This window comes from Idiotropiscis lumnitzeri, chromosome 8 (assembly GCF_059441095.1).
Source record: "Idiotropiscis lumnitzeri isolate Australia: NSW breed Sydney's pygmy pipehorse chromosome 8, RoL_Ilum_1.0, whole genome shotgun sequence".
NCBI lineage: Eukaryota > Metazoa > Chordata > Actinopteri > Syngnathiformes > Syngnathidae > Idiotropiscis > Idiotropiscis lumnitzeri.
In genome coordinates, this window is record NC_142398.1 from 1,139,346 (window position 1) to 1,165,218 (window position 25,873).

The following is a 25,873-nucleotide window of genomic DNA, read 5'->3' on the forward strand; positions in this document are numbered from 1 at the left end:
ACGCGCCAGACAACAGACACGACATGACACGACAAAGAGGTAGACCAAACAGAGGGGGAGCTTCCGCATTTCTGAAATATGTTTGTTTTGCGCGACAATTATGTCAGGTGATGCCCAAGGGGAGGGGCGAAGCGTATATAGAGGGGGTTGTTTGTGAAAGAGGAGAGAGAGGAGGAGAGGTGCTGCAATGAAGGTAGTGCTGGAGAGCGAGACAGAGACGCATTTTGCAACGTAGCTGACATGGTAGTTGTGGTTAAACTCCATTCAGTGGTTTTGTAAATATATAGATACACACCCTTATTTTTGTAAATTCCTATATTTTCACTTTTCTTCTGGGTTTTTGGACTTTTTACTGTGTTGCACTTTGGAAGGCCTGCACAATAAACATCACTGTTGCACATATTCTGGCTACGCCATTTATTTTGGAGGAGGTCGAAAAGGAACCCGCGACATATGGTGCCAGAGGTGGGATGGCTAGCCGGAAAAAAAACAACCCTCTTTCCAAGGCAGCGCACAAGACTGTCATCCACCCAATCCCAATCACCTGGGTCGTCATCATCAGAGATGGATGAAGAGTCAAAGCAATCTGCAGCTGCCCCAGTTGCCACAGAGGTTCCACAACCAGGAGAGGAACTGATGACGATAATGAGAGTATTTTTGGCAGCACAAAGTTGGAGAGAAGAGATCCTGTTGGCAGAAATGAAGGGCCTGAGAGCTTCTTTCTCATGGCGACTACAACCCTCAACAAGCACTCACTCCACCTCCACAACTTGGTGCAACATCAAGCACAGAAACTGCCAGCAGTCCCAGGCTACCTCTGCCAACACCTGTACCTCGTCATTTGCAGCAGATGGCACCACAAGATTCCTCTTCATTTCACAACAGCTGAAGATGTAACAAAGCACTTTCCATATGCCATCATATAAATTAGCAGGTAATTACATCACAAATTAAAACACATGAACACATTTACAATAGACTTGAAAAAGGTGGTTCATCCGGCGTAAGTGTCACGGGGAAGGTCTGCCCAACTTTCTGGGTTTCTATGACGACGTCTGCAAGTTACGCACTGGGAGAGTACATTGCGGACTGCTGCGTGGGATTTTAATATCCAATACTTCTGCTGAACCTTTGACAGAGCATGATTTCCACCACTGTGTCCAAGCTTTTCATGATTTGATTTAAGGATTACACTGGTGACTAGCAAATTCTTGGCCAAAATTACAGGATGTTTTTATACGTCTTGCATTGATGCTCTGTTCAATCTGCAATCCGCTCTTAGAACGGCGTCTTGCAAAATTGGTGACAGTTTGTAGAGAGGGCTATCCTTTGACGTTTTCCCTCTCGAAGCATAACAATTTCTTTGGGGAACATGGCTCCTTGACTAAAGTGTACATTCGCCATTTCTGCTTCTTCAATGTCACCTACAGAGAGGTGTTTGCTGTGAAGCTTTGCCTTGAAGTCACTCTTCTGTTGTTCAAGTCGTTGACAGTCTTCGAAATTTCCATCTCCGACAAATGTCAATTCCTTTCTTTTTGAGGCAAGGAGCTTTAGTAAGAGTTTGAATCTGAGGAACCATGCAACTGCTCGTTTTAGTTGATACCAGATTGAGTAATGATGAATGACTTGGCATGTTGCATTAATGCTTTCCTCTGCAGTAAATGCATGTACTAATACTTCATTAACTTCAGGATCGTTGCTGATAGGTTGGTGAACACCGGCAATGCTGACTCCGGCTTTGTTATGAAGTCTGGACCCATGATCCATGTTCTTGCCTTGAGAAAGGCATCAACAGTAAGCCCTCTCGAAGCATAGTCTGCTGGGTTGGAAGATGTGTTCACATGCCTCCACTGTCACACATCTGATCTGCCTCTAATTGAAGCAACACGATTGGCTACAGACATACGGTATCTCGCAGTTTCATTTTTGAGGTACTGCAGGACTGACGTACTGTCAGTCATAAAGATGGAGTCTATCAAATTAATTTCCAATTCCAGTTCAATATTCTTTCCATCTGTGCTGGCATGGCTGCAGCAGTCACTGCGAGTTGGGGTATTGTCACTGGCTTCAATGGTGTAACCCTGGCCTTTCCCATCGTGAAAGCACAGTGCGTCTGGTTTTGACAGTTTCTTGAGACCAGGTAAGTGGCTTTCCCATACCCTTTCGCGCTTTCGTGAGCAAATGATGAAAAGCTGCGCTGAAGTAGTTTTTCCAAAGCTGGCTGGTTTAATGCATTGTTTAGCCAGAGCCTCTGGCATGTTGTCATCTCATGCATGTTTTGTTCTGCGTAGTTCTTGCAAAATGTGTTTCACTGGGAGGATAAGTGGAGCCAAGATACCAACCGGATCATAGATAAAGCTCACCATTGAAAGCACTTGTCTTCTCGTGAGTGGCTTGCTTTGTATGCAGACTCGGAACTGCATCGTATCCGCCTCCACACACCATTGGACTCCTCAAGATTTTTCAATTGGTCAACAATCATTCTCCAAATCCAGCTTCCGTCAGCTGTTTCTTCCTTATTTATGGATGTGAGCACAATTCTGCCTTTGGAAACCCATTTTGTGAGTTTGTACCCCCCAGCAGCACACAGAGCCTGTAGGTCTTGGATGAGAGCAATTGCCTGTTTCTGAGTCCCTAATTTGACCATTGTGGGTTAGAAAAGCAAGAATATATTTTAGATTTTCGAATGGTCACCGGGAAAGACTGTCTGGTGTTGATTTCCGCATAGCGCCACTCTGTTGCAATTGAATATTGAATCACAGGACACATTTGAACCACCAATGTGAGGCCCGATAGAAGGCTCAGGCAGAGAAGCCCGCAGAAGCAGTCTGCCGCGTCCTAACAGCATAATCTATATACCCCGTCTAACTTCCACATTTCCTCATATAATCAGCCACGGAAAAGTTAATGCTTTTGATTTGTTGAAGTGGTCATGGGTAGGGATGTCCACATGAATTTGTGTGCCAATTTATCATCATTTTTGGATGTTAAATGCAATGAAATGCAATGATTTCCTATAGAGAGTTCGTAATCGGTACCTTCACTGACTCTTGCAGTACCATGGGGAGAGTGGTGGGGGGCGTCGCCATCTTCCTCATTAAAAGTCGACGTTTTTCAAGTTGCCACGTATTTAATCTAATTTCTCCAAAATGAATATATATAAAACAAAATTAAAGCTCATTTCAATTTCCTGATCAAATAATATATAAACTGAGCTTGAAGTAAAAAATAGGCTAACACTAACCCTAATCTTGTCCTACTTTAAACCATTTTAAACTTTTAATTGAAACTTAATGTTGTTCAAGGAGATAAAACTGCAGCCAGCCACAAATTTAACAGAATATAAAATAAGTGTGTACGAAACGGAACGACTGACAGACCAACAGACTTCTGACAGACTATTATAATAATAATAATAATAATAATAATAATAATATCCATCCACCCATTATCTGTACCGCTTCTCCTCACTAGGTTCACTGGAGCCTATTCCAGCTGTCTTTGGGGAGTAGGCGGAGGACACGCTGAACTCGTAGCCAGCCAATCGCAGGGCACACATAGACAAACAAACATCCACGCTTAATCAACCTGCCATGCATGTTTTTGGAATGTGGGAGGAAACCGGAGTACCCGGGGAAAACCCACGCATGCACAGGGAGAACATCCAAACGCCACACAGGAAGGCCGAAGCCGGAACCGATCCCACGATCTCTGCACTGTGAGGCCATCATGCTAACCAGTCGGTGACTGTGCCGCAATAATAATAATAATAATAATAATAAGAAGAAGAATAATAATTTCTGCAACATTTCCTGAGTGACGAACTGACTAATCGATGATTACAGTTTGGTTTGGCTTGAAAAAAAATGACGGACTGACGAACTACAGATGGGTACTCAGACACCTGACGGATGACAAATAACGGACAGGTAACATTTTTCAAGCTATATTCATAAACAAACAATTTATGCACATGTGCAGCCATAGATATTCAGTACTATCGATTAATTGCCATGGGTTTGTGTATGTTTCCAACAAACTCTAAATAAGAGTTAATTTGTCCATTGCTTCAAAGACCCTTTATAGCTGTTTGCAGCTTTGGATTTTTGTGTTTTTCTAAAACCAGGAAAGGCGGCATTTAGAATAATAATTGATTAATGGAATCCGTGATTTGCCTTTTACCCCAAACTATGATCATCCACCATGAGATGATTCAATCATTTTTGTCAGAGGTTGAACAAAACATGGGCTTGATCTCAGATCTTTGCCTTTGTCTCTTCATAATAATTGATCAATTCCAGAATGAATGCATGCATGCAAATGTGTGACCAAATGTGAAGAGAAATAGCCAGTGTGATTTTGACCAACAGAGATGTTTTATTTACCTGATTGCCACCCATTCTGTGGCATGGTCCAGTTTCCACACTCCCTCCATTTGTGTGCCCCATACTGTCTATACAGTAACTCGTCTCAAGGCCCCGAATCTTCACACAAACAGAAATTCATGCAAACAAGTTACACTGTATGTTCACTTTGTCATGGTCTGTGTTTGTTTTTGGTTTAGTATTTAGTTTCATGTTTTTCCTTGTGTTCCTTTGTCTTGTCATGCTTATTGTGTCCACCTGAGTTAGTTCATTTAACCAATCACTTGTGTTGGCCAATCAGCTCCTTCCAACGTTTTGTGACTTTTCCAGGTGCTCCTTGTTGTATCGTCAATTTGTTTGTATTTAGTTCCCTGTTTCCGTTCAGTTCTTGTTGGGGCATTGTCTATGTCTCCTGTCACCTGTCAAGTGTCTGTCTCCATTCCGCATTGTCTTTCAGGTTTTGTAGTCACAGTCATAGTCAGGGTCATAGTTAGTTACATGTTTGTTACTTGATACTTATTGTGTTGAACTTTAGTATTTTTTTTTATTTTCCTAGTTCCTTGTTTGCCTTTTAGTTTTCTTTTGGAAATGAAACATTTTTTTTTAAAACCACTCCCGGCATTTGGGTCCTCCTACTCAATTGTAATTGCAACACCCTTACATTATTTGTGTTGTGCTGTCTCATTTACTCACCTCTCCCCATTCAATATTTTTTGGAGGCAGGGGATAGTGCAATGGAATGTCATATGCTATTTCCTCCATGAACCATTTGAAGTTCTTGCACCGATGTTCTTGCCTGAAAAATATTGAAAGCAAAACTAGATCTTTTAATCCCGGGCCTCTTAACTTGAGTGTTTAAAAATAATCCATTATTCCTTCATGTTTACAATTCCAAAGGTGAATTAGATCCAAAAAAGAGGGTCTGACAGTATTCTGGCAGTATTGTGTTTGTGTGCATAATATACAGTATACAGTGCCCTCCATAGAATGGAGTGGTACGGTCAATTCCTTTGTTTTTCTTTTATACTTTAGACATTTATGCTTCAGATCAAAAGATGAATATAAAACAACAGTTAAAAATTTCATCTTTTTGTTCATGACATTTACTCGGGCTGAAACTCGTTTTAGAAGAGGATCCGTTGCGGACAAAGCATTTTTACTGAGTACAAGCATTAAAGGGGTACAGTTCATCATTATCCCTACTCATGCTGAAGGAAACTCATTGGGTAACTATTTATGTATTCATTATACAAAGTCTGCAGATTGACCATGTGCAGGCAAGGCCAGAGCCTGACTGTCTCACATACAGAAACTGACTGTTGATCTCTCTGTGCTTGCTTCACATGACTCCAGTTCACGTTGCTCAAAACAGAACGCAGTTTTTCTCATCTTACCTCTATTTTGGTTTGAATGATGAAGTTAGTTGGTAAACTTGTTCCGTGACGTACATCGTGCAATAGGCGAGACAGAGTTGAAAACGTATATTACCAGACAATAAAAGCATTCACTATCAAACAGGAAAATAAAAAAAGAAAATAACAGTCCAATCCACTATGTGCCAAATTTGGGTGTATTTTTTGCGAACAACAATCATCAGACTAATTGTTTAACAGTATGACGCCAACCACGTAAATAGATCATCTCGTGTTTTAAAGCACAATTATTTAACAACTTCAATGAGAAACTACGAGACCACTAATCTTAAAAGGAAAGCGTGCATATCAAGGATATCACGGCTACAAAAGATGTAGCTCGTTGTTTGAAACAATCACAGGACTGCGGAATGAAACCAAGTTCTTGAAAGGTACAGTGCATTCTACAAAATCAAATGAGTCAAGTTAGAAATAATGACAGACGAGAATCAGGAAGTCTGAGTAACAGTAAATTATCTGTCCACTGGGGGCTGGTCACGCTGTTTCAAATTACAATCTCAAGGTTTTGACAAGCAATGCAGCCTACCTTTGTATGAAGATGGCTGCATTAAAAATAAATACAAAATTGGACAAATAAAAACACATTATGTCGCTGTTCTGCAAGGTAAGGGTAGTTGTGTGTGAGAGTTCAGCATGGAGATGGCTCTCGGGAAGAAACTGTTTTTCAGTCAGTTAGTCTTTGTTTTGATGCACTGTAGCGCATGCCAGAGGGCAACAGGTCAAACAAGTGTGTGAGCTCGGGTGAGCATTGTCTTTAATGATATTGACAGCTCCGCTGAGGAACTGGGTGGTGTAGATGTTCGACAGGGAGGGGAGGGGACAGCCAATAATCCTCTGCGCTGTTTTGACTGTCCTCTGAAGCCTCACTCAGTGCAGCCGCCATACCAGGTTGAGACTCAGTACGTCAGCAGGCTCTCGATGGACGGGTGGTAGAAGGCCAGCAGAAGCTTCTTGAAATTCCTGAGGATCCTTGGGAAGTGCAGACGCAGGTGGACCTTCTTTATCACTGCTGTGGTGTTGCGTGTCCAGGAGAGGTCATCAGAGATCTGCACTCCCAGGAACTTTAATGTGTGGACCCTCTCAACACACACGCCTTCGATGTAGAGGGGGGTTGGTACAGTCTTGTTCCTCATGAAGTCGATGACGATCTCCCTCGTTTTTGCAGTGTTGAGCTGTTGTTTGTTGTCCTCGCACCAAGCCGTTAGTCTCTGGATCTTCTCCCTGTAAGCTGTCTCGTCCCCTTTTGAGACCGACCACTGTCCTTTCATCAACAAATTTGACAATGGTGTTGTTTCCGTGGGCCGGGCTGCTGTCAAAGGTGTAGAGGGGAACCGGTGCTCAGCATTCGGGTGGAGGATGTGTAGGGGCTGAGCATCACAGTCTGGAGTCTGTTGGTTAGAAAGTCTCTAATCCTTGTGCGTGTGAGGGCGGCGAGGCAGAGAAAGTCCAGTTTGGAGATGAGGATGTCTGGGATGATCGTATTGAATGCCGAGCTGTAGTCCACAAAGAGCATCGTTGCATAGCTCTGCTGTTGTTCCAGGTGGCCCAACACAACATACAGATCAGTGTCGATGGCGTCCTCAGTGGATCTGTTAGCTCGATATGCAAACTAGTAGGGGTCCAGTGAGGGAGGAAGGCAGTCTCTGATGTGCTGGAGAACGAGTCTCTCAAAACAGTTCATTATGACTGGTGTGAGAGCAACAGGACGGTAGTCATTCAGGTGGATTGTGGGTGACTTTTTGGGGACAGGAATAATGGTGGAAGTTCTTGAGCAGAAGGGGATGACTGCTAGAGCCAGGCAGAGGTTGAAGATCCTGCAAAAAACATGTGATAGCTGGTGGCACATGCTCTGAGGACTTAGCCTGGTATTCCGTCGGGTCCAATGGCTTTCCTGGGGTTTTTGCCAGGAGCACATGCCTCACACCGTGTTCCTCTAAAGCAGTGGTTCTCAATTATTTCCTGTCACGCCCCCCCTACCAAGAAGAAAACAATTTGCGCCCCCCACCTCAATTTTTCTTTTTACATTTTGTATTAATGTACATTTAATTTGTGTATTAATGTTAGATAGCCAACAAAATATCCCTTAACAAAGCTAAATTGATTAAAAAATATATATCATTTTGAGAGCGACTATTGTGAGGATCTTGAAACTCAGTACTCTTCTGGTGCAAATATTGATGAAATGATAAATATTTACGATCCTTTTTTTTTTTTAACTTTATTAACAAGAACAAACCAAACAGTTATTAATACGTATTAATATAGAAAAGACAAAAAGAGCCAAGGGGATTTTAAACCAAAATTCTATATGAATAACATTAAGCAACAGTTTTAATATGTTTACTTTACATTTTTTTTTTTATGTTTACAATACGTTTGACGTCGAACCTCTTCGTTGTAATGACGTCAGCCATTTCCGTGTTCCAGCCTGAGAGCGTCTGCTAAATTGCTCACGTAGCCGCTCCAGTGTCAAGCTTGAACATCATTTAGTGTCTCTCACCTTTATCTCAGTTGTCTATCCCTGGTGATCCGTTGAGATTGAGCCAAGGAAAAAACTTTGCTCGTCTTCCTCCTCAATTCTTTGGACGGTCTGACTGCAACTATAGCAGTGCTTCTCAATTATTTTCTGTTACGCCCCCCGAGCAACAAGAAAAAGATTTGCACCCCCCCTTCACCACCCACTCTGGAAAGCGCTTTGTTACAGCTCCAACTGTTGTGAAATGCGCTATATAAATAAAGTTGTATTGTATTATATTGTATAGAAATGTGTCGTCCTGTTTTTTCTCCGAACTTGTGGACAGATTGCTTGCGTGTCGAAACCTCTCGCAGCGCTGTACCCAATTCGTCCAGCCGTGCGGTTTGGAGAAATCAAAGGGCTCCGGTGGCCGTATGCTAATGCGACGTTGTGCTAACTCCTGACCGCACTTGTTGACCGTCGACCTCTAAAGACATTTTGGCTCACCTCTCTCCCTCTTTCTCATTTGAATACCGCCATGTGCCTATTCAAAGAGCTTTACAGCACTCCAGACACCATGTCGGGCTATTTAATCGAACAAAAAAAACCATGGCACAACTGCAAACTTGTCGGTGACTTTTACTTTTCTCAAAACTCAACAACATACAAGGCAACAGCACATGCACAATATATCACATCAGGTCCGTGACCAAAGATCAGTCATAGACAAGATCATTCAGTATACTGTAGTGCAATTTCGTTTCACCACACATGGCACATTACAGTAACCTGATTGACGAGGCCTTGCAAAAAGCCTTCGAAGAAGTCAATGCCTTCATCTGAAGCTTTTCACAAATGTTCAGGTTGACCCACACAAAAGAAGGTACATCCAGTTTATGCCTGAAAAGCAACCATGGCCCAAAATTAATCTGCCACTGGATGGTTCAACATTTCATTTGCTACAAGGGTTTCATTAATGATAAGGTGAAGGTAAGATTTGCATTATTAATTCAAAAATACATGAATAAAGGTTTTGAGTAAGCATTATCACACACAGAGCTAATATTTTTCTTTCTTCATTTATTTATTTAGATGTAGCAAGATCACAGCAGTGTTGAAAGACGACATGAGTTGCTGAAAAACAGTGAGACGGCACAAAAAAATCCAAGTCCAAAATAACGGTGAATAAGTGCAAAGTCAGTGCACTGCATCTTTCACAGCAGACTCTTCAGGCATTTCTGATTATAAAATTTGAGAAATCTTTGAAAGAAATTATTAAGTAGTTCAAGTTATAGCAGCTGTTGTTGTCAAAGCAATGTCAAACTTTAAAGTACATTCAAAATGGCTGATTTCCTGTTCCGTTCAGCATATGACTACAACAGACATTTTTTGTAGGTCTAAATCTAGGTGAAATTAAAAAAACAATAGGGACCTTGCAGCAGTCGCTGCTCTGGCCCTAATAATAAGACAACAATAATACTATTATTATTATTATTAATAATAATAAATAAAATAATAATAATAATAATGTATACAAAAACAATAGTAAAACAAATTGCTGGCGATCAGTGGCAGCCAATTGTGCTAGCGTCCACTCCACTGGAAATGGAAGTGAAGTGCCATCAACCGTAAACGTTATACAATATAATACAAAACAACTTTATGTAGCGCAATTCACAACAACTGGAGTTGTAACAAAGTGCTCTGCGCATAGTGTAATACAAATTAGTGGGTAATTAGAACACAAATTAAAACACAAACACTGTGGTGGAACTAAAGAATAAAAATGCATCTTCAAACGGGTTTTAAAAGTGAACAGAGAGGGGATTTGCCTAACATTTAAGGGGAGGTCATTCCATTGGGAAGGACCGGCAACAGAAAAGGTACAATCCCCCCTGAAGCTGCACTTAGTCCTCGGCACCTCCAGCAGCATTTGTTCCACAGATCTGAGGAAGCGGGCAGGTGCGTATGAGTGGAGGAGCTCAGAGAGGTACGCTGGGGTGACACCTTCCTTTAACCTTTGTCGTACAAATGATTTGGTCAGGGAGGGATGAATAGGCATGTCCTTCTTGGAATCCGGTTTGTGGCCTAAGTATTGCATCTCTGCTTTTTGCAGATGATGTGGTACTGTTGGCTTCTTCAAGCCGTGATCTCCAACTCTCGCTGGAGTGGTTCGCAGCCGAGTGTGAAGCGGTTGGGATGAAGATCAGCACCTCCAAATCTGAGACCATGGTTCTCAGTCGGAAAAGGGCCGATTGCCCTCTCCAGGTCGGGGAAGAGATCCTACCTCAAGAGGAAGAGTTCAAGTATCTTGAACTCTTGTTCACGAGTGACGGGAGGATGGAGCGTGAGATCAACAGGTGGATCGGTGAAGCGTCTGCTGTGACGTGGACCCTGTATCGTTCGGATGTGGAGAAGAAAGAGCTGAGCCAAAAGGCAAAGCTCTCGATTTACTGGTTGATTTACGTTCCTACCCTCACCTATGGTCACGAGCTGTGGGTCGTGACCGAAAGAACATGATCTCGGATACGGGCGGCCGAAATGAGTTTCTTGGGCAGGGTGTCCGGGCTCTTCCTCAGAGGTAGGGTGAGAAGCCCGGACATCCGAGAGGGACTCCGAGTCGAGCTGCTGCTTCTCCGTGTTGTTCTAATTACCTGCTAATTTATATGACGGCATATGGAAAGCACTTTGTTGTGAAATGCGCTATGTAAATAAAATTGTATTGTACTGAATTGTATGGCATTATATTGAAAGGAGCCAGATGAGGCGGCTCGGGCATCTGATTAGGATGCCTCCTGGATGCCTCCCTGGTGAGTTGTTCTGGGCATCTCCAAGGAGGCCCCGAGGACGACCCAGGACACACTGGAAAGACCATGTCTCCCGGCTAGCCTCGGAACGCCTGGGGATCCAGTCTGTGCTTCCCTGCTGAAGCTACTGCCTGCACGACCCAACCCGATAAGCGGTGGATAATGGATGGATGGAGTTTTGGAGAAATACGTTCTATAATAGCCAGTCCAGTACAGGGCTAGTGAAGTGTTGCATGGTATGGCTTGGTCTGATGCGCTGGCGGTTTGGTTTACCTGTTGCTTGACTGTGGTATGTCATTTGACAAAATGTATAGTTTACCTATAATTTTCAAAATTTTACAGTCTCTAGCAACACAAATCATCCATGGGTGTTTAAAAACTCTGCCAAAGCGGTCAAAAACCTGTAAGCCCTTCCTAGTCAACACCTGTCCACTCTTTCTTTGTCCTTTCTTTTATTGTCTAAGTGACAGCGCCACACAGTCCCCAACACAAGTAATGGACAAACATTTGACCCATTTTTGGCTTCTATACGTTCTTTAAAACTTTCATGCTCTTTATTTAAGAAAATGACAAATGAAAAGAAATTATTTTTTAAGCAAGGGGAGGAATAACAACAAGATGAGCAACTGTATAAAGTTCATTTTGTCTTCTACTTATTATTTATATTTTGACTGATTCATTTATAGCAGCTAATTTTGTTTTAGGTTAATTTTTTATTTATTTTTTTTAAATATATATTTATTAGTTTTTAGTATACAAACAGCCAAAACAATCAGTGAAAAAAATACCTTGAATAGAATAAGTAAAAATAAAGTATACAAAACCTAAAACAAAAAAAATAAAATAAAATTAAGACCAAATAAAATCAACATTGGCCCAAAGGGATGTTAGAGTAACAGTACCCGCATCGCAGAGACAAGTTAACATGTAAGAATACGAATGATCTTTTAACAATAGTTGAAATCTCAAGTCCAACAAAAGTCAAGTAAGGTTCCCAGATCTCCAGAAAAAACACCTCCTTGTGATTCATTCTACAAATCAGATAGTCCAGGGATATAAAGTTGAAGATAATCCTATGCCATTGTGTCTTTGAAGATACACAATTGACAAGCAGACATTTACGAGCACAAAATGTAAGACTCTGGTACAATTTCTTATGATATTTGTTAGCAATAGCCAGAGTCATTGTGTCCAAGCAAAAGAAATACAGGATTGCAACTCAAATCAACATCAAATATTTTCTCCATTTCTTTTCCAATGGTAGACCAAAATTGTTGTATTTTGGGGCAAGACCAAAAACAGTGTGTGAGGGTGCCGATTTCTACTTTGCACTTCAAGCACATCGGGGAGGTGTGAGGTTTAATCTTATGGCGCAGATGAGGAGCGATATGGGCCCTATGGAGGATCATGAGCTGAGTTACTTTAACTCTGTTACAAACACACAGTGTTTTTACATTATTCCTGTCATGACCCGTGTCGGTCAGGTCAGTGTTTTTTGTTATTGTTTTCGTCACCTCCCTGCCATGTGCACTTTGTTTATGTTTGTCAGCTGAGTAGGGGCGTTTCCCCTCAGCACTCCGTCTCCACCGGCCACGCACTTGTTCCCCATTAGCCGCGCACACCTGACTCCCATCTGCTCCCCTAATCATGGACTATTTAAGCACCCCTTGCCGACAGCTCAGGGTCAGAACATTTCTCCTGTTGCTCCCTTTACGGACTGTCACGGCCACTCTCATTCACGCTCTCATTCTCGCCCTCGCCCTCGCCGTCGCCCTCGCTCATGCTCATGCCCACGACCCCCAACTCTTGTCACCTGTCCCTGTCCCGTCTCATAGCCCCGCTTAGTTTGTTCCCGTCGTGTTTTGTTCTTCGTTCTTGACCCAGTTTAGTCACGTTTAGTTTGCCTTTGTTATTTTGCACCCTGCTACGTTGTTTGTCCTTGTTTTGATTCACTTAATAAATTCCCTTTAAGTTATACCTTCCCCGGCTTCCTCGCATTTTGGGTCCTCCCTCCTCCTCGCCGACCGGCGAACCCTGACAATACCAAACGCTCCTCCACTCACTCTCCGCAATTTTACAATGGAGTTCTCTCTCCCATTGTTCTTTCAAGTACAAAGTGTTGATAAGAGATAAAATGATTTAACAGAGGTAACACACTTGGATGGAAAAATTCGTTTCTCGATGTCAGATATATCCTGAAGTACCAAGGTGGCAGTATTCTTCCTAATAAAGTCCCTTACTTGTGAATATTGATAGAAGTCCCTCTTTGGAACAGCATATCGGTTAGTTAACTGATCAAAAGACATAATAATAGACCCCTCGAAAAAGTCCTGTAATTTAGATATAATCTCGGAATTTAACATCTCTCATGCCAGGAACAAACTCCGGATTATTCCATATTAGCGTGAGTGCAAATTTAGTATTTGACCTTCCTTCCATTTTTCTCAAAATTCGCCACGCCATAACTGTAGTGCGACAAGACAGTTTTTAAGACCTAAATCGGCGGAGAAACAACAAGGTAATTAAGGAACACTCAGACATCGAGTTTTCAATATTGATCCAAAGAGAAGTAGGCTTATTATCCACCCAATCGGCTATCGTACATAAATGCGTGCAAATTTGGTAATTTTTGATATCTGGGAGATTGAGGCCTCCTTCCGATAAGGGCTGACACAACATAGCTATTTTAAGACGTGCCTTTTTCTTTTAGATCATATAAAAGAACTAAACCAACTATACAATTGTTTAATTACCTTGTGAGATAATAAAACAGGGATCATCCGTAGCCGATAGAGCAACCTGGGAAGAATATTCATTTTCAGTAGTGCAACTCGGCCCATCCAAGAAATAGGGAGGTTACACCATCTATCTAGGTCCATTCGAACACGAGCAAGCAAAGGGGGAAAGTTAGCCTTGTACAGTTGTTCAAAATTAGGTCTAATGAAAATTCCCAAGTAAGTGAAACCTTCCGGGGTCCAATTAAAGGGGAACGATTCCACGGCACTTTCTCCAAGATGCCCAATGGCATGGCATTGGATTTAGTAAAATTAATCTTATAGCCTGAAAAGCTGCCAAATATATTGATTCCCTCAATAAGACTGCGGCTGGAGGGGACTGAGTTACTCATAACAATCAAAACATCATCAGCGTACATTGTAACTTTATGTTCCTTATCTAGGATCTTAAGACCACTCACATTAGGATCTGTCCTAATCATCTCGGCCAAATGTTCTATCGCAAGAGTGAATAGCAATGGTGACAAGGGACAACCCTGCCTAGTTCCTCTCGAAACAGTGAAGTCAGAAGAACGCAGTCCATTTGTGAGCACCGCAGAAAGAGGGTTTTTGTATAAGATTCTAATTCAGGGCATAGAACAAATATGCCCACTCTATGCGGCCAAATGCCTTTTCGGCGACTAAGGATACTACAAGCTCGCTTTTAGAGTGATGCTGAAAATATTGGATCACGTTGAGTAATCGATGTATATTATCACGGGAGTTTCTTCCCTTAACAAATCCGGTTTGGTCGTCGTTAATTAAAATTGGTAATACTTTTTCCAATCGAGCCGCTAGGAGTTTAGACAGAATTTTTTTTTATCCACATTCGGCAGGGAAATTGGTCTGTAAGATGGGCATTCTTCAGGAGCCTTGCTTTCTTTAGGTTATTTTTTTACAAACCAACAGCGCTGGCTCAGGGAGGCCACTGAGATCCACAAGCGAGGCACGAAAACCATTAACAGGGACGACGGAGCCTTCATCCGCTCTACCACCTGGAGCAGCATCTTGGAGAAGTGAACCAACAGCGGGGGGCGTGACTTTGCTGTAATTTTTGACAGGTAAGTCACGCCCTCATGGAAACATCAGCTGTTAAAGACGAGTCACAAGACAAAATCATGTGACACTCTGAAGAGGTAAAAAAATTAACCTAAAACGAAATTGCTATGAATGAATCAGTCAAAATCTAAAGATGAGCAACTACTTCTATCGGATGTACCCACATGTGCAAAAGTTGGAGATCTAACATATGATGTAGTAAGTGCTACTTGATTGACTGGAGACTCAAAGGAAAAGCTGGAGACAATGTATATCCAAGTATTTTGGCCGCGAGGAGGACCTTGATGAGGAGCAAAAATAGCTGATCTTGACACCACTAATGTTAACTTTCTCTTTAGCCGAAGACATGTTCAAATTCTATGAAGACATTGAGAGGTAGGTTCATGATGTACACCCAACGTAAAGTTAAAGAAAATGAAAATTGTATTAAACTTCTTACTTCTAACGCTTCTTTTTTTTTTCTTTTTTAGTTTTTCCTTGCCTTCCTGGGTTGTTAAGATCAGGGGATGCCTTTGCTGTCTTTGTAAGTCCTTTGAGACTTTTTTGATTTGATACATTTGACTTAACAAAACTTTTTTAGTGTGTCTTATTGAACAGGCAATCTTACACAGGGTTAGTACTAACAGAATACTGTTTTTTGCAATCATTAATCATGGCGAATGATGATGGACCTATACGGTAAAGTATCAACGACATGAAAAGACTATTTTGACTGACTGCGAAGTAATAGAAGTTGTCTACGCGTTCTCCCGGAGAGGCTGCCGAGCAAGGTTGGATTGGTGATGGAATTAAACTTCTCTGACAAAGCCATTTTGTTCGATAAAAATTTTATTCTGGTTAGTTGCGGATGTCAAAGAAGTTTCCCGATTTTCTCCACATGTGCCCCCACATGTTTACTTACAAAGTTGAATTGTATTGTGTTGAATTACATATGTATTACCTACAACTAAAACATTTTGATCTCCTCCAAAACACATATGGTGTCAGTGACACCTCTGTTTTTGAGAGGCAACTGGTGACCTCTGAATACAAACCCCCATTTCCTGAGGATAATCTGATTACAATGAGAGGGAACTCAAGTTATTTTACTCATTTGAATGTCTGGCTATACAAGACAATTAAATGCAATACAATACAACTTTATTTATAATGGGCATTTCACAACAGCTATCTAACAAGATAGACCTACAGACGCTATGATTTGATCAAACCTCACTCTCAGTGAAGTAAAGAGAACTAATGCAAAATCAAAATTTGTCTCTAGTAAAATATACCTCAACTGTGGCCATCTCACCTTATGCTTCAGCATAATGCATACATATGAAGCAATAGTTTTCAATTTTCACTTTTAAATTGTAAAGTAATAAAACGTTACTATTTGGAACAAGGCCAAAATGCAGATGTTAAGATAAAGACATTTTTGTTTATAAAATTAATAAATCATTTTGGAAAGAAAAATTATCAAATCAACTCAAATCAGGAACTAAAAATTGAAAATCGAACTGAATCGGGGCTCGAGTGAAACGTTACATCCCTATACATTGCTAAATGGAGTGACGTACGGTACATAATACAGGACCCAACTGACAAACTCCCAAATCTATTGAAACAAACACATTGTGCTGCCCTTGAGGCGATTTCTATGTAAATATAGTCATGGTTGTAATTACCCATCCATCCATTATCTGTACCGCTTCGTTTCACAAGGGTCGCGGGAGGTGCTGGAGCCTATCCCAGCTATCTTCGGGCAGTAGGCAAGGTACAGCAAACACGGTGGCCGGCTTAAGAAGCTAAAAAGGGAGCTAACACACGCTCGTCCCCTGCTCAATCCCGTACGCATGGATGTACACACGCACGGTGGTGCGTTCGAGAGCCCTGTTTGGTAACAATCATCGGCTGTCCAGAGGAGTTTCGGCTGCGCTGCCATCCGTGTGTTCTCTGACGCGGCATCAACTTCTGTAAGAGCTTCCCAGAGCTCATCGATTGGAGGCGCTACGCACACCTGCAACTCCCTCAAGAATAGGGTTGTTAAACGCCCGTTCGCTGACAAACAAAACATTCATTCTGAGGGTGCTATTTCTTCAGAATGAGTTGGATTTCCTCTCCCTGACGGAGACCTGGACGAGCACCGGTGAGTGCTGTGCGATGCTGGAACTATTACCGCTTGCGTGTTCCTACTTGGACGCTCTGAGTATGTGTGCTGTCCGGAAAATGGACGGGCAAAGGACTTTTTGAGACTCATAGACTTTCAGTTTGGTGCAATGCGTGTCTGGTCCCACACATAAACAGGGACATACATTAGACCTTGTCCTTACTTTTGGTTTGTCAATCTCAAATTTGAAACTGTTGGACAATGTTATTTCTGATCAAATGACAGTGCTCTCAGATGTAGTGTTTTCCTCTGCTGCTGTTCAACCTACTACCAGTGAAGGCAACCGCCGGATTTTTAACCCCCTCACTGCTAGTCGATTCTCTGAAGCCTTTGATCAGCTATGTGTTCCCTCCCCCCAAACACAGAGGAACTTAGCTCTTGGTTCCATTCTTCATGTAATAACATTTTGGATTCTGTGGCTCCATTAACAATTATGCGGCCAAAAGTAAAACCGGAGCCGTGGGTTAATGCAAGAACTCGTGCAACTAAACAAGAATCGATACACCCGCCAGGACATCGTGGACATTGGTTATCGATACAAAATAACCGTCTCAGAGGAATTTTGCGATCCCTGACGAACTAGCGAGGCCACTCGGGACCGGGAGGCGACGCAGACGACAGAGGGAGAGGAAGAAGCAGAAGCGGGGCTGCAGGTCCGGTCTCCTACCAAAGTTATGACAGCAGGCCCACAAGCAACCACTGCCAAGTCTCTACCTCACCAACGCCAGATCTGTTGTCCATAAAATCGACGATCTCGAATTACAAATCCTGGGAGACCGCTATGTTTGGGACAGTTGTGTGATCATCACAACGGAATCCTGGCTGCACTCCAACGTTCCCGACACTTGCATCCAGCTAGCTGGGCACTCGCTTCATCGCACAGATCGTACGAGAGACACCGGTAAGAGCAGGGGTGGGGCTCTCTGTATTTTTGTACATGAGGACTGGTCCAACAGCAGACATCGAGTACATTAAATTAAATGTCGGCTTTATTATCATCCCAAAGGAGCAAACAGTAGTGATCATCACTGCTGTTTACATCCCTCCCGATGCTAACACTGGCACGGCGCTCTCGCTACTCGCATGCGTCATCAACAAACAACAGCGGGCCCACCCTGATGGCGTTCATATATTAGCGGGAGACTTTAATAAGGCCAATTTGAAGACTGTACTCCCAAAGTTCCACCAGCATGTTAAGTGCCCAACAAGGGGAGAAAACACTCCTGATCATGTTTATTCAAACATCAAGCATGGGTACAGAGCCATCCCCCTCGCTCTCCTCGGCCAGTCAGACCACCTGACCTTGCTGCTCATAACTGCACACACCCCTCTCAGACACAGACTCAGGCCCACCACAAAAACTGTTCAAACATGGCATGAGACCGCCACTGATTCCATCACACAGACTGGGACCTCTTTGATCATCAGGACCTTGATGTTTACACACAGTGTGTACTGGACTATATCAAGTTCGGCATGGAAACTGTGTCCCCGAACAAGACCATTCTGACACAAAACCCTGGATGTCCAGCCTGGTTCGCTCACTACTCAATGCCCGTGACACTGCCTACAGGACAGGTGACAAAGCTCTGTACAGTGTGGACGGTGCTGACCTGAAAAAAGGCATTAAGCAAGCAAAACGGACTACAAGAAGAGACTAGAGTCTCACCTTGCCAGCAACAGTCCACGGGAGGTTTGGCAAGGTCTACAGTGCATCACCAACTACCGAGGAGGTAGCATCACACCGGTAGACTTGAGTGCGTCGCTGGCGGAGGAGCTATTGCTTCTTTGCTCGCTTTGACCCAACCGCCAAACCCCCGCACTCCATGCCTCAACACCCCCTCACTCACTTTAGAGGATCACGATGTGAGGCATATGCTCCTGACAGTAAACCCCAGGAAAGCCACTGGAACCGACGGAATACCAGGCAAGTCCTCTCCTTGAGACCACTTTTGTCCTGCCTAGAGGAAATCAAAATCTGGATGTCACTGAACTTCCTGAATTTCATTGAAAAGAAGACAGAGGTTATGATGTTCTGTCCAAGTGGGCCTTCTACTCTGAATCATGTTGACCTCGGCTCCCTGACATCTTATCTAAAGCCAACAGTCGCAAACTTGGGTTTTAAAATGGACAGTGATTTTAAATTAGATCAGCAGATCAGTGCTGTCGTCCGATCCAGTTTCGTTCATCTTTCATCCGGCTAAAGTGAAGCCCTTTCTTTCCCAACAGCACTTAGAAACAGTAATCCATGCAATCGTTACATCTAGGCTAGATTACTGCAATGCACTTTACTTTGGAGTCAGTCAGTCCTCGCTCAAGCGCCTCCAACTGGTCCAAAATACTGCCGCTCGCCTTTTAACTGGCGCTCGGAAGACGGATCACATAACTCCAATCTTGGCCTCTCTTCACTGGCACCCAGTTCACTTTAGAGTTCGCTTTAAGATACTTATGTCCGTCTTCAAATCTTTAAATGGCCTCGCCCCAGCTTACCTCTCTGAGCTCCTCCACCACTACGCACCTTCCCGCAGCCTCAGGTCTGTAGACCAAATGCTGCTGGAGGTGCTGAGGACTAAGCGCAGCCTCAGGGGGGATTATGCCTTTTCTGTTGCCGGTCCTTCCCTATGGAATGAGCTTCCATTAAATGTTAGGCAAGCCCCCTCTCTGTCCATTTTTAAAACCTGTTTCAAGACATATTTTTATTCTTTAGCTTTCGACTCAACATGAGACTGTCACCCTTCTGCTGTTCTCTTGTTCCTATTGTAAATGTGTTTATATGCATTTTAATTTGTGTTCTTATTATTCGCTAATTTATATAACATTATATGGAAAGCACTTTGTTACAGCTCCACCTGTTGTGAAATGCGCTATATAAATAAAGTTGAATTATATTGTTGTATATATTGTATAGTATTGTACCTCAATTCGATCAAAATAGGTCAGTTAGTTAGAGCAGTGGTTATAAAGCCATATCTATGCAGTTTAAAAAAACTCCATTCCACTCTATCGAATGCCTTCTCACCATCCATTGAAAGAAGGCTTTTGGAGTCAGATTGACAAGGAGTGTACAAAACATTCAATAAACGACAAATGCCAAAAAAATGCACCCCTGTCCTTCACTAAACCTGTCTGGTCCGTGGATACAACACATGGCAAAACCACACCATCCTTGTTTTCACATCTGTTGTGAAATGCGCTATAAAAATAAAATTGTATTGAATTGTATAGTCGTTTTGGGTGGTTAATTGACAACTTATTGATGTTTAAAAGAAAGCATTGCAGCTCAACGTACTTGCAGTTTTCAATTATGTCATTTCGGGTTTTTGTTGCAATACTTCCGGGGTGCTCACTTCGTCGAAGGAAAAGAAAATGTCTGCGCTCACAATGCAGACGAATCGGAATCTAATGCATTCACTTAGAATTATCAGGCAGGAATGCTGTAAGTCTCATTTCATAATACTTTACTCATATATTGATGCATATTTTCATTATACAGTTATAATAAAGGAACTCAATTTAGGATGTGTGTTTACAATGGCTCTACCACAGGTGACACAGTGACATCCGAAGGACCTAAACCTATGCAACATACCTCCAAGTGCTAAACAGTAAACCTTTTGGGTGTTTTTCCACTTTTATGTTCTTGGTTAGAGCAAAAGCAAATCGTATCCATGTGGCAAAATCAATCAACGGCAACAACCTAAACAGTGAATGCAAAGGCTGGCACAAATGCCACCTGCCTCGGACAGCTGACGAGATGGAGACACAAAAGGTTCACTTCGGAAAATAGCTTTCTGCCATCAAGGCAGGCAGGTCCATTCCAATGCAGAACCCCCTACAAAATCTCAACCCAATTTTACAGAATGATATTGTTTCTTTTCGAGGCAGACTCAAACATTCAGACATTTAGAAATTTTAAAAAACACCAGTCCTTCTCCCTGAAGGCAGTCACATTTCTCTTCTGCTCACTCGTTACTACCTCGAGCAAGTGAAGCATCAAGGTCGTCACCTGGCGGAAGGAACAATTTGAGCTGCTGGACATTGGCTTTTGGGTGGAAAAAACACCAGTCTATTCAGTAATCCACAAATGTATAACGTGCCGCAAGCTACGTAGTTGACAGGAAAACCAACGCATGTCGGATCTACCACCGGTGCACCTCAAAGTCTGTCTCCCATTTCCTTACGTTGGCCTCGACATATTCGTCCTTGGTCCAAAAGAACCAGACGCACCAGGGGCCAGCATGAGCTTGAGGGCTGTACATATTGATCTGATAGAGTCGCTTGACACATCCAACTGCATAAACGCCCTTCGCCACTTCTTTGCCATAAGCAACCCGCCTGATCGTGGCACCAATTTCATTGGCTCTTCAAATGAACTAGGAAAGGATACAAAACTGAAGAAATGACCACTACTGCAGCTCGAAATTTAATGCACCACATGCCCCCATATGGGATGACCTTGGGAGCGTTTGATCGCTATTGCTTGTAGAATTTCAGATTCCATGCAACTAAAAAACAAAGTTCAACTGATTCACTAAGTGTTATGCACACTCATGGCAGAAATTAAAGTAATAATTTATGCAAGGCCAATCCTCACAGGTTTATCAGATCCAGAGAACCCCTCCGTCAATCCTCCTCACACAGAAATGAACTTTTTCCCCCACCTGGAGACTTCATGGACAAATACCTGTTCACCAAACAATAGAGACAGATTCAGACTTGTGCCAACCAGTTCTGGACACGCTGGAAGCGTGAGTATTTGCCCACATTACAACAAAGACAGAAATGGACTGTGACTTGCAGAAACCTACAGGTTGATGACCTAGTTCTGCGTAAGAACAATCAAGTCACACGTAACAACTGGCCCTTGGCACGGGGTACTGCTACGTTCCCAGGTAAGGACAATCGAGTAAGAAAGATTGAGGTAAAGACATGGGAGCAAGGCAATGTTAAAACTTTTGTCCAACCAGTCACAGAAGTTATTCTTCTGATGGAAAGGACTGAATCTATGGTTTGATGTGCATAGTGGCCTCATTAGGCCAGGTGGAGAGTGTGCTGCCCTTCAAGCTATTTCTATGTAATATATACATGGTTGTAAATAATTCTGTTAAAAACATTGTTGTTAAAAGTCATTACTAGTCATGTTGGTGAATTGACAATTATATCTTGTTTAAAAGAAAGTATTGTCGCTTAACGTACTTCCGGTTTTCAATGATGTCATTTACGTTTTTTGCGCAATATTTACGGGTTGCCCGCTTTGTCGAAAGAAAACAAAATGACCACACTCATGATGCAGTTTGGAATCTGAATATAATGCATCCACTTCAAATTATCAGGCCAGAATGTCATAAGTCTCATTTCATAATACTTTACACATGTATTGATCCATATTTTTCTTGCACTATTAGAAAAAAAAAGGAACTCGATGTACAATGCAATGGTTCTACTACAGGTGCAGAGAAGGACTTTATTTTTTGTAATTAGTTTTCACTGCATTCTAATGAAGACAGTTAAACACTCTGCTGCTGAACTACTCAACAAAATCTCAGTTGAAAACTCTACACATATGTATACGTATGTGTTGCTATATGTGTTTATGGTATACCTGAATTGTTCCAGCTCGGTTATGTCTCCATAGGCAAGGGTTCGCGTTTCAGGACGACTGGCGTAGAAGTAATCCTTGTATTCATCCCACCATACTTCCACCACACGAACATAATTCTGCAACACATCATTCATATTTGGTAAAAATTTGAAAAATCAAAAACAATGTTCAAACAATTAATACCAACTTTAACCATTCTAAATAAGGATTTAATATAACCAATGACAGAGCCTTGTTATATAAACACGCATGAAAAATCTATGATATAACCCAATGCTGGGTCCCAATGATCCGAGGTGGTTCCCTCTTATGATCACAAAACGTGAAAACATGAAAAAAATATTTCCCTCACCCAGACGTGAGCCGACTTCTGGAACTCTGGAGCACAGTCCAGCATGACAACACGGCTTGATGTACAGCTACAGAAGCTGAACTAGTGACACAAGCAGGGAAAGCGCCTGAGCTGATATGTAATGTCTAGCGCTGGGTATCAATTCAAATTTCAAAATTCGACTCAATTCACTTAGATTTTAAATTTAGTGAAGGATTTCATGCAGTACCAATTTTCTTTTCATGCGGAAGACAGGAGAAAAAATGCTGCAACAAGACAAAACATCTTCCTCTAACTTGGTGGATCAGTAAAAATATGAATATTTACATTAAGAATCAAGCCCAATACAGTTAGATTAATCATATGTCTTATTAAACATGACCTGATCAACACAATTCAACTTAACTGTATTCAAAAAGCACTTTAAAACATTCATCGCTGTATGCGCTGAAAATATGGGCCCAGGAGACCACTCCATAGAAAATGACTGATGAAACCACCGAGTCATAGAAGTTCCCGAGGAGTGTCCCCTGAACGCCAAAGGACCTCAGCCTCCTGAGTAGGAAGAGTCTGCTCTGACCCTTCATATAGAGAGCGTCTGTGTTGTCGCTCCAGTCCAGTTTATTGTTCAGATGAACACCCAGGTACTTGTAAATTGAGACCCTCTCAACGTCTGTTCCCTGGATATTCACTGGTGCAGGTGGAGAGTGCCGACACTTGCGGAAATCCACCACCAGCTCTTTGGATTTCCCAGCGTTGATTTGGAGGCGGTTCTGCTGACACAAGTCCACGAACCCCTGCGTAACCCCTCTGTACTCCCGATTGTCACCGTCAGTGATGAGGCCGACAATTGCAGAGTCATCAGAGAACTTCTGCAGCTGACAGGTAGTGGAATTGTATTTGTAGTCCGAAGTGTAGAGGGTGAACAGGAAGGGAGCCAGAACAGTTCTCTGCGGCGCTCCCGTGCTACAGAGGAGTACGTCAGACACACAGTCCTGTGTTCTCATGTACTGTGGCCGGTTTATGAGGTAGTCGTGGATCCATGTGACGAGGTGGTGGGCCACTCCCACCTGCTCCAGCTTGTCTCCCAATAGGTTGGGTTGGATGGTGTTGAAAGCACTGGAGAAATGAAAGAACATGATCCTCACAGTCCTCCTCGCCTTCTCCAGGTGGGAGAGTGAAGTGTCGAGCAGGTAGATGATGGCATCATCCACACTGATGCCAGGCTGGTATGCGAACTGGAGTGGGTCCATCGAAGAGCTCACCAGGGGGCGCAGATGGACGAGGACCAGTCCCTCCAGGGTTTTCATCAGATGAGACGTCAGCGCCACTGGTCTGAAGTTCTTGAGCCCCTTCGGATAGAGGGTCTTTGGAACCCGAACCAGGCAGGATGTTTTCCACAGCTGGGGGACTCTGCCCAGCTTCAGGCTCAGGTTGAACATATGCTGGACGATTCCACACAGCTGGTCTGCGCAGGATTTGAGGAGCTGAGAGCTAATCCCATCTGGACCCGCTGCCTTTCTCACCTTCATCTTCCTCAGCTGGTTCTTCACCTGAGATGTTGTGAGGAACAGGGCTGAGCAGGAGGAAGTGGTGGTTGTCTGATGTGGCTGGGAACTGAAGCCTGTGGGGGGAGGAGGGGAGAGAAGAGAGGAGGGAGAGAGGGGAGAGAGGAGGGGAGAGAGAGGGGGAGAGAGGGTCTCGTTCGCAGCGGCGGAGGGGTTGGTGGGGGCTGCAGGGGAGACTGAGCGGGGGCAGGTATCTGATCAGACTTATTGAAAAATAGGTTCAACTCATTTGCCCACTGAAGGTCCCCCACCCCCTTCTGGGTCTTTGGTTGTCCGTGGCCCGAGATGGCCTTCAGGGCCCTCCAGACATCCCTGTCATTATTATACTGCAGCTGTTCCTCCATCCGCATCCTGTAGGACTTTTTCCCCTCTCTGATCCTCCTTCTCAGCTGACGTTGCACTCTCTTCAGCCCCTCCTTGTTCCCTGATACAAAAACCCTCTTTTTCTCCTTCAGGAGAGCTTTAATGTCCGGTGTGATCCAATGTTTGTTGTTGGAGGAACATCTTACTGTTCTGGTGGGTATGGTGTTCTCCATGCAGAAATTAATAAAGTCTGTAATTGTGTCTGTTAGACCATTAATGTCCTGCCCGTGGGCTTTGCTAAATACCTCCCACACAGTTGTGTTGAAACAGTCCTTTACGGTCTCCTCTGCTTCTCCAGACCATCTCTGAACTGTGCTTGTCACAGCTGCCTGCCTGCCGACCAGAGGTTTGTACACAGGCAGGAGAGCAATCAAGTTGTGATCAGCTTTTCCTAGCGGGGTGAGGGACAGTGATCTGTACGCCTCCTTGGTGTTGGCATTGAAAAGGTCCAATATTTTATTGTCTCTGTGCCAGGTTACATATTGTGTGAATGAAGGCAGAGAGGAGGAAGGAGAAGAATGATTGAAGTCACCAGAGATAAGGCGCAGAGCATTTGGGTGCTGTGTTTATAGCCTGCTCACATCTGCAGTCAGTACGTCACAGACTGTCTCACTGTTAGCAGAGGGGGGGACGTACACCGCCAACGCGATCACATGACTGAACTCTCGCGGTAAGTAGCACCGACGCATGCTAACAGCTATCAGCTCAATGTCCCGACTGCAAAGTTGCTCTTTAAAAGTGATGTGCCCAGGGTTACACCATCTATCATTAACAAACACAGCCAGCCCTCCCCCTTTCCTCTTACCGCTCTCCAGTGTCCTGTCCACACATAGGATTTGGAAGCCGTCCAATTCCACGACGGCGTCCGGCGTTAGCTCTGTTAGCCACGACTCTGTGAACATCAGCAAGCTAGCCTCCCGGAAATTCCTCTCGTGCCGAGTTAGCGCTGTTAACTCGTCCATTTT

At 43.2% G+C, this 25,873-nt stretch overlaps 1 protein-coding gene across 15 annotated transcripts in view; it reads right to left on the reverse strand.

Annotated features, from left to right (window-relative positions):
- Positions 1-25,873, reverse strand: part of galnt7 (UDP-N-acetyl-alpha-D-galactosamine: polypeptide N-acetylgalactosaminyltransferase 7) — a 252,559-nt gene that overhangs the window by 59,069 nt on the left and 167,617 nt on the right. For 10 of the 15 annotated variants that reach the window (XM_088301672.1, XM_088301673.1, XM_088301669.1 and 7 more), the window contains 4 exons: positions 22,999-23,079; positions 22,647-22,762; positions 5,058-5,160; positions 4,386-4,484 (listed from right to left, as the gene is read on the reverse strand). In XM_088301672.1, coding sequence (XP_088157798.1) covers positions 4,386-4,484; positions 5,058-5,160; positions 22,647-22,762; positions 22,999-23,079 — 399 coding nt within the window. The remainder of the gene's footprint in view (positions 1-4,385; positions 4,485-5,057; positions 5,161-22,646; positions 22,763-22,998; positions 23,080-25,873) is intronic. The other 5 variants (XM_088301681.1, XM_088301670.1, XM_088301678.1 and 2 more) reach the window with 3 other exon arrangements.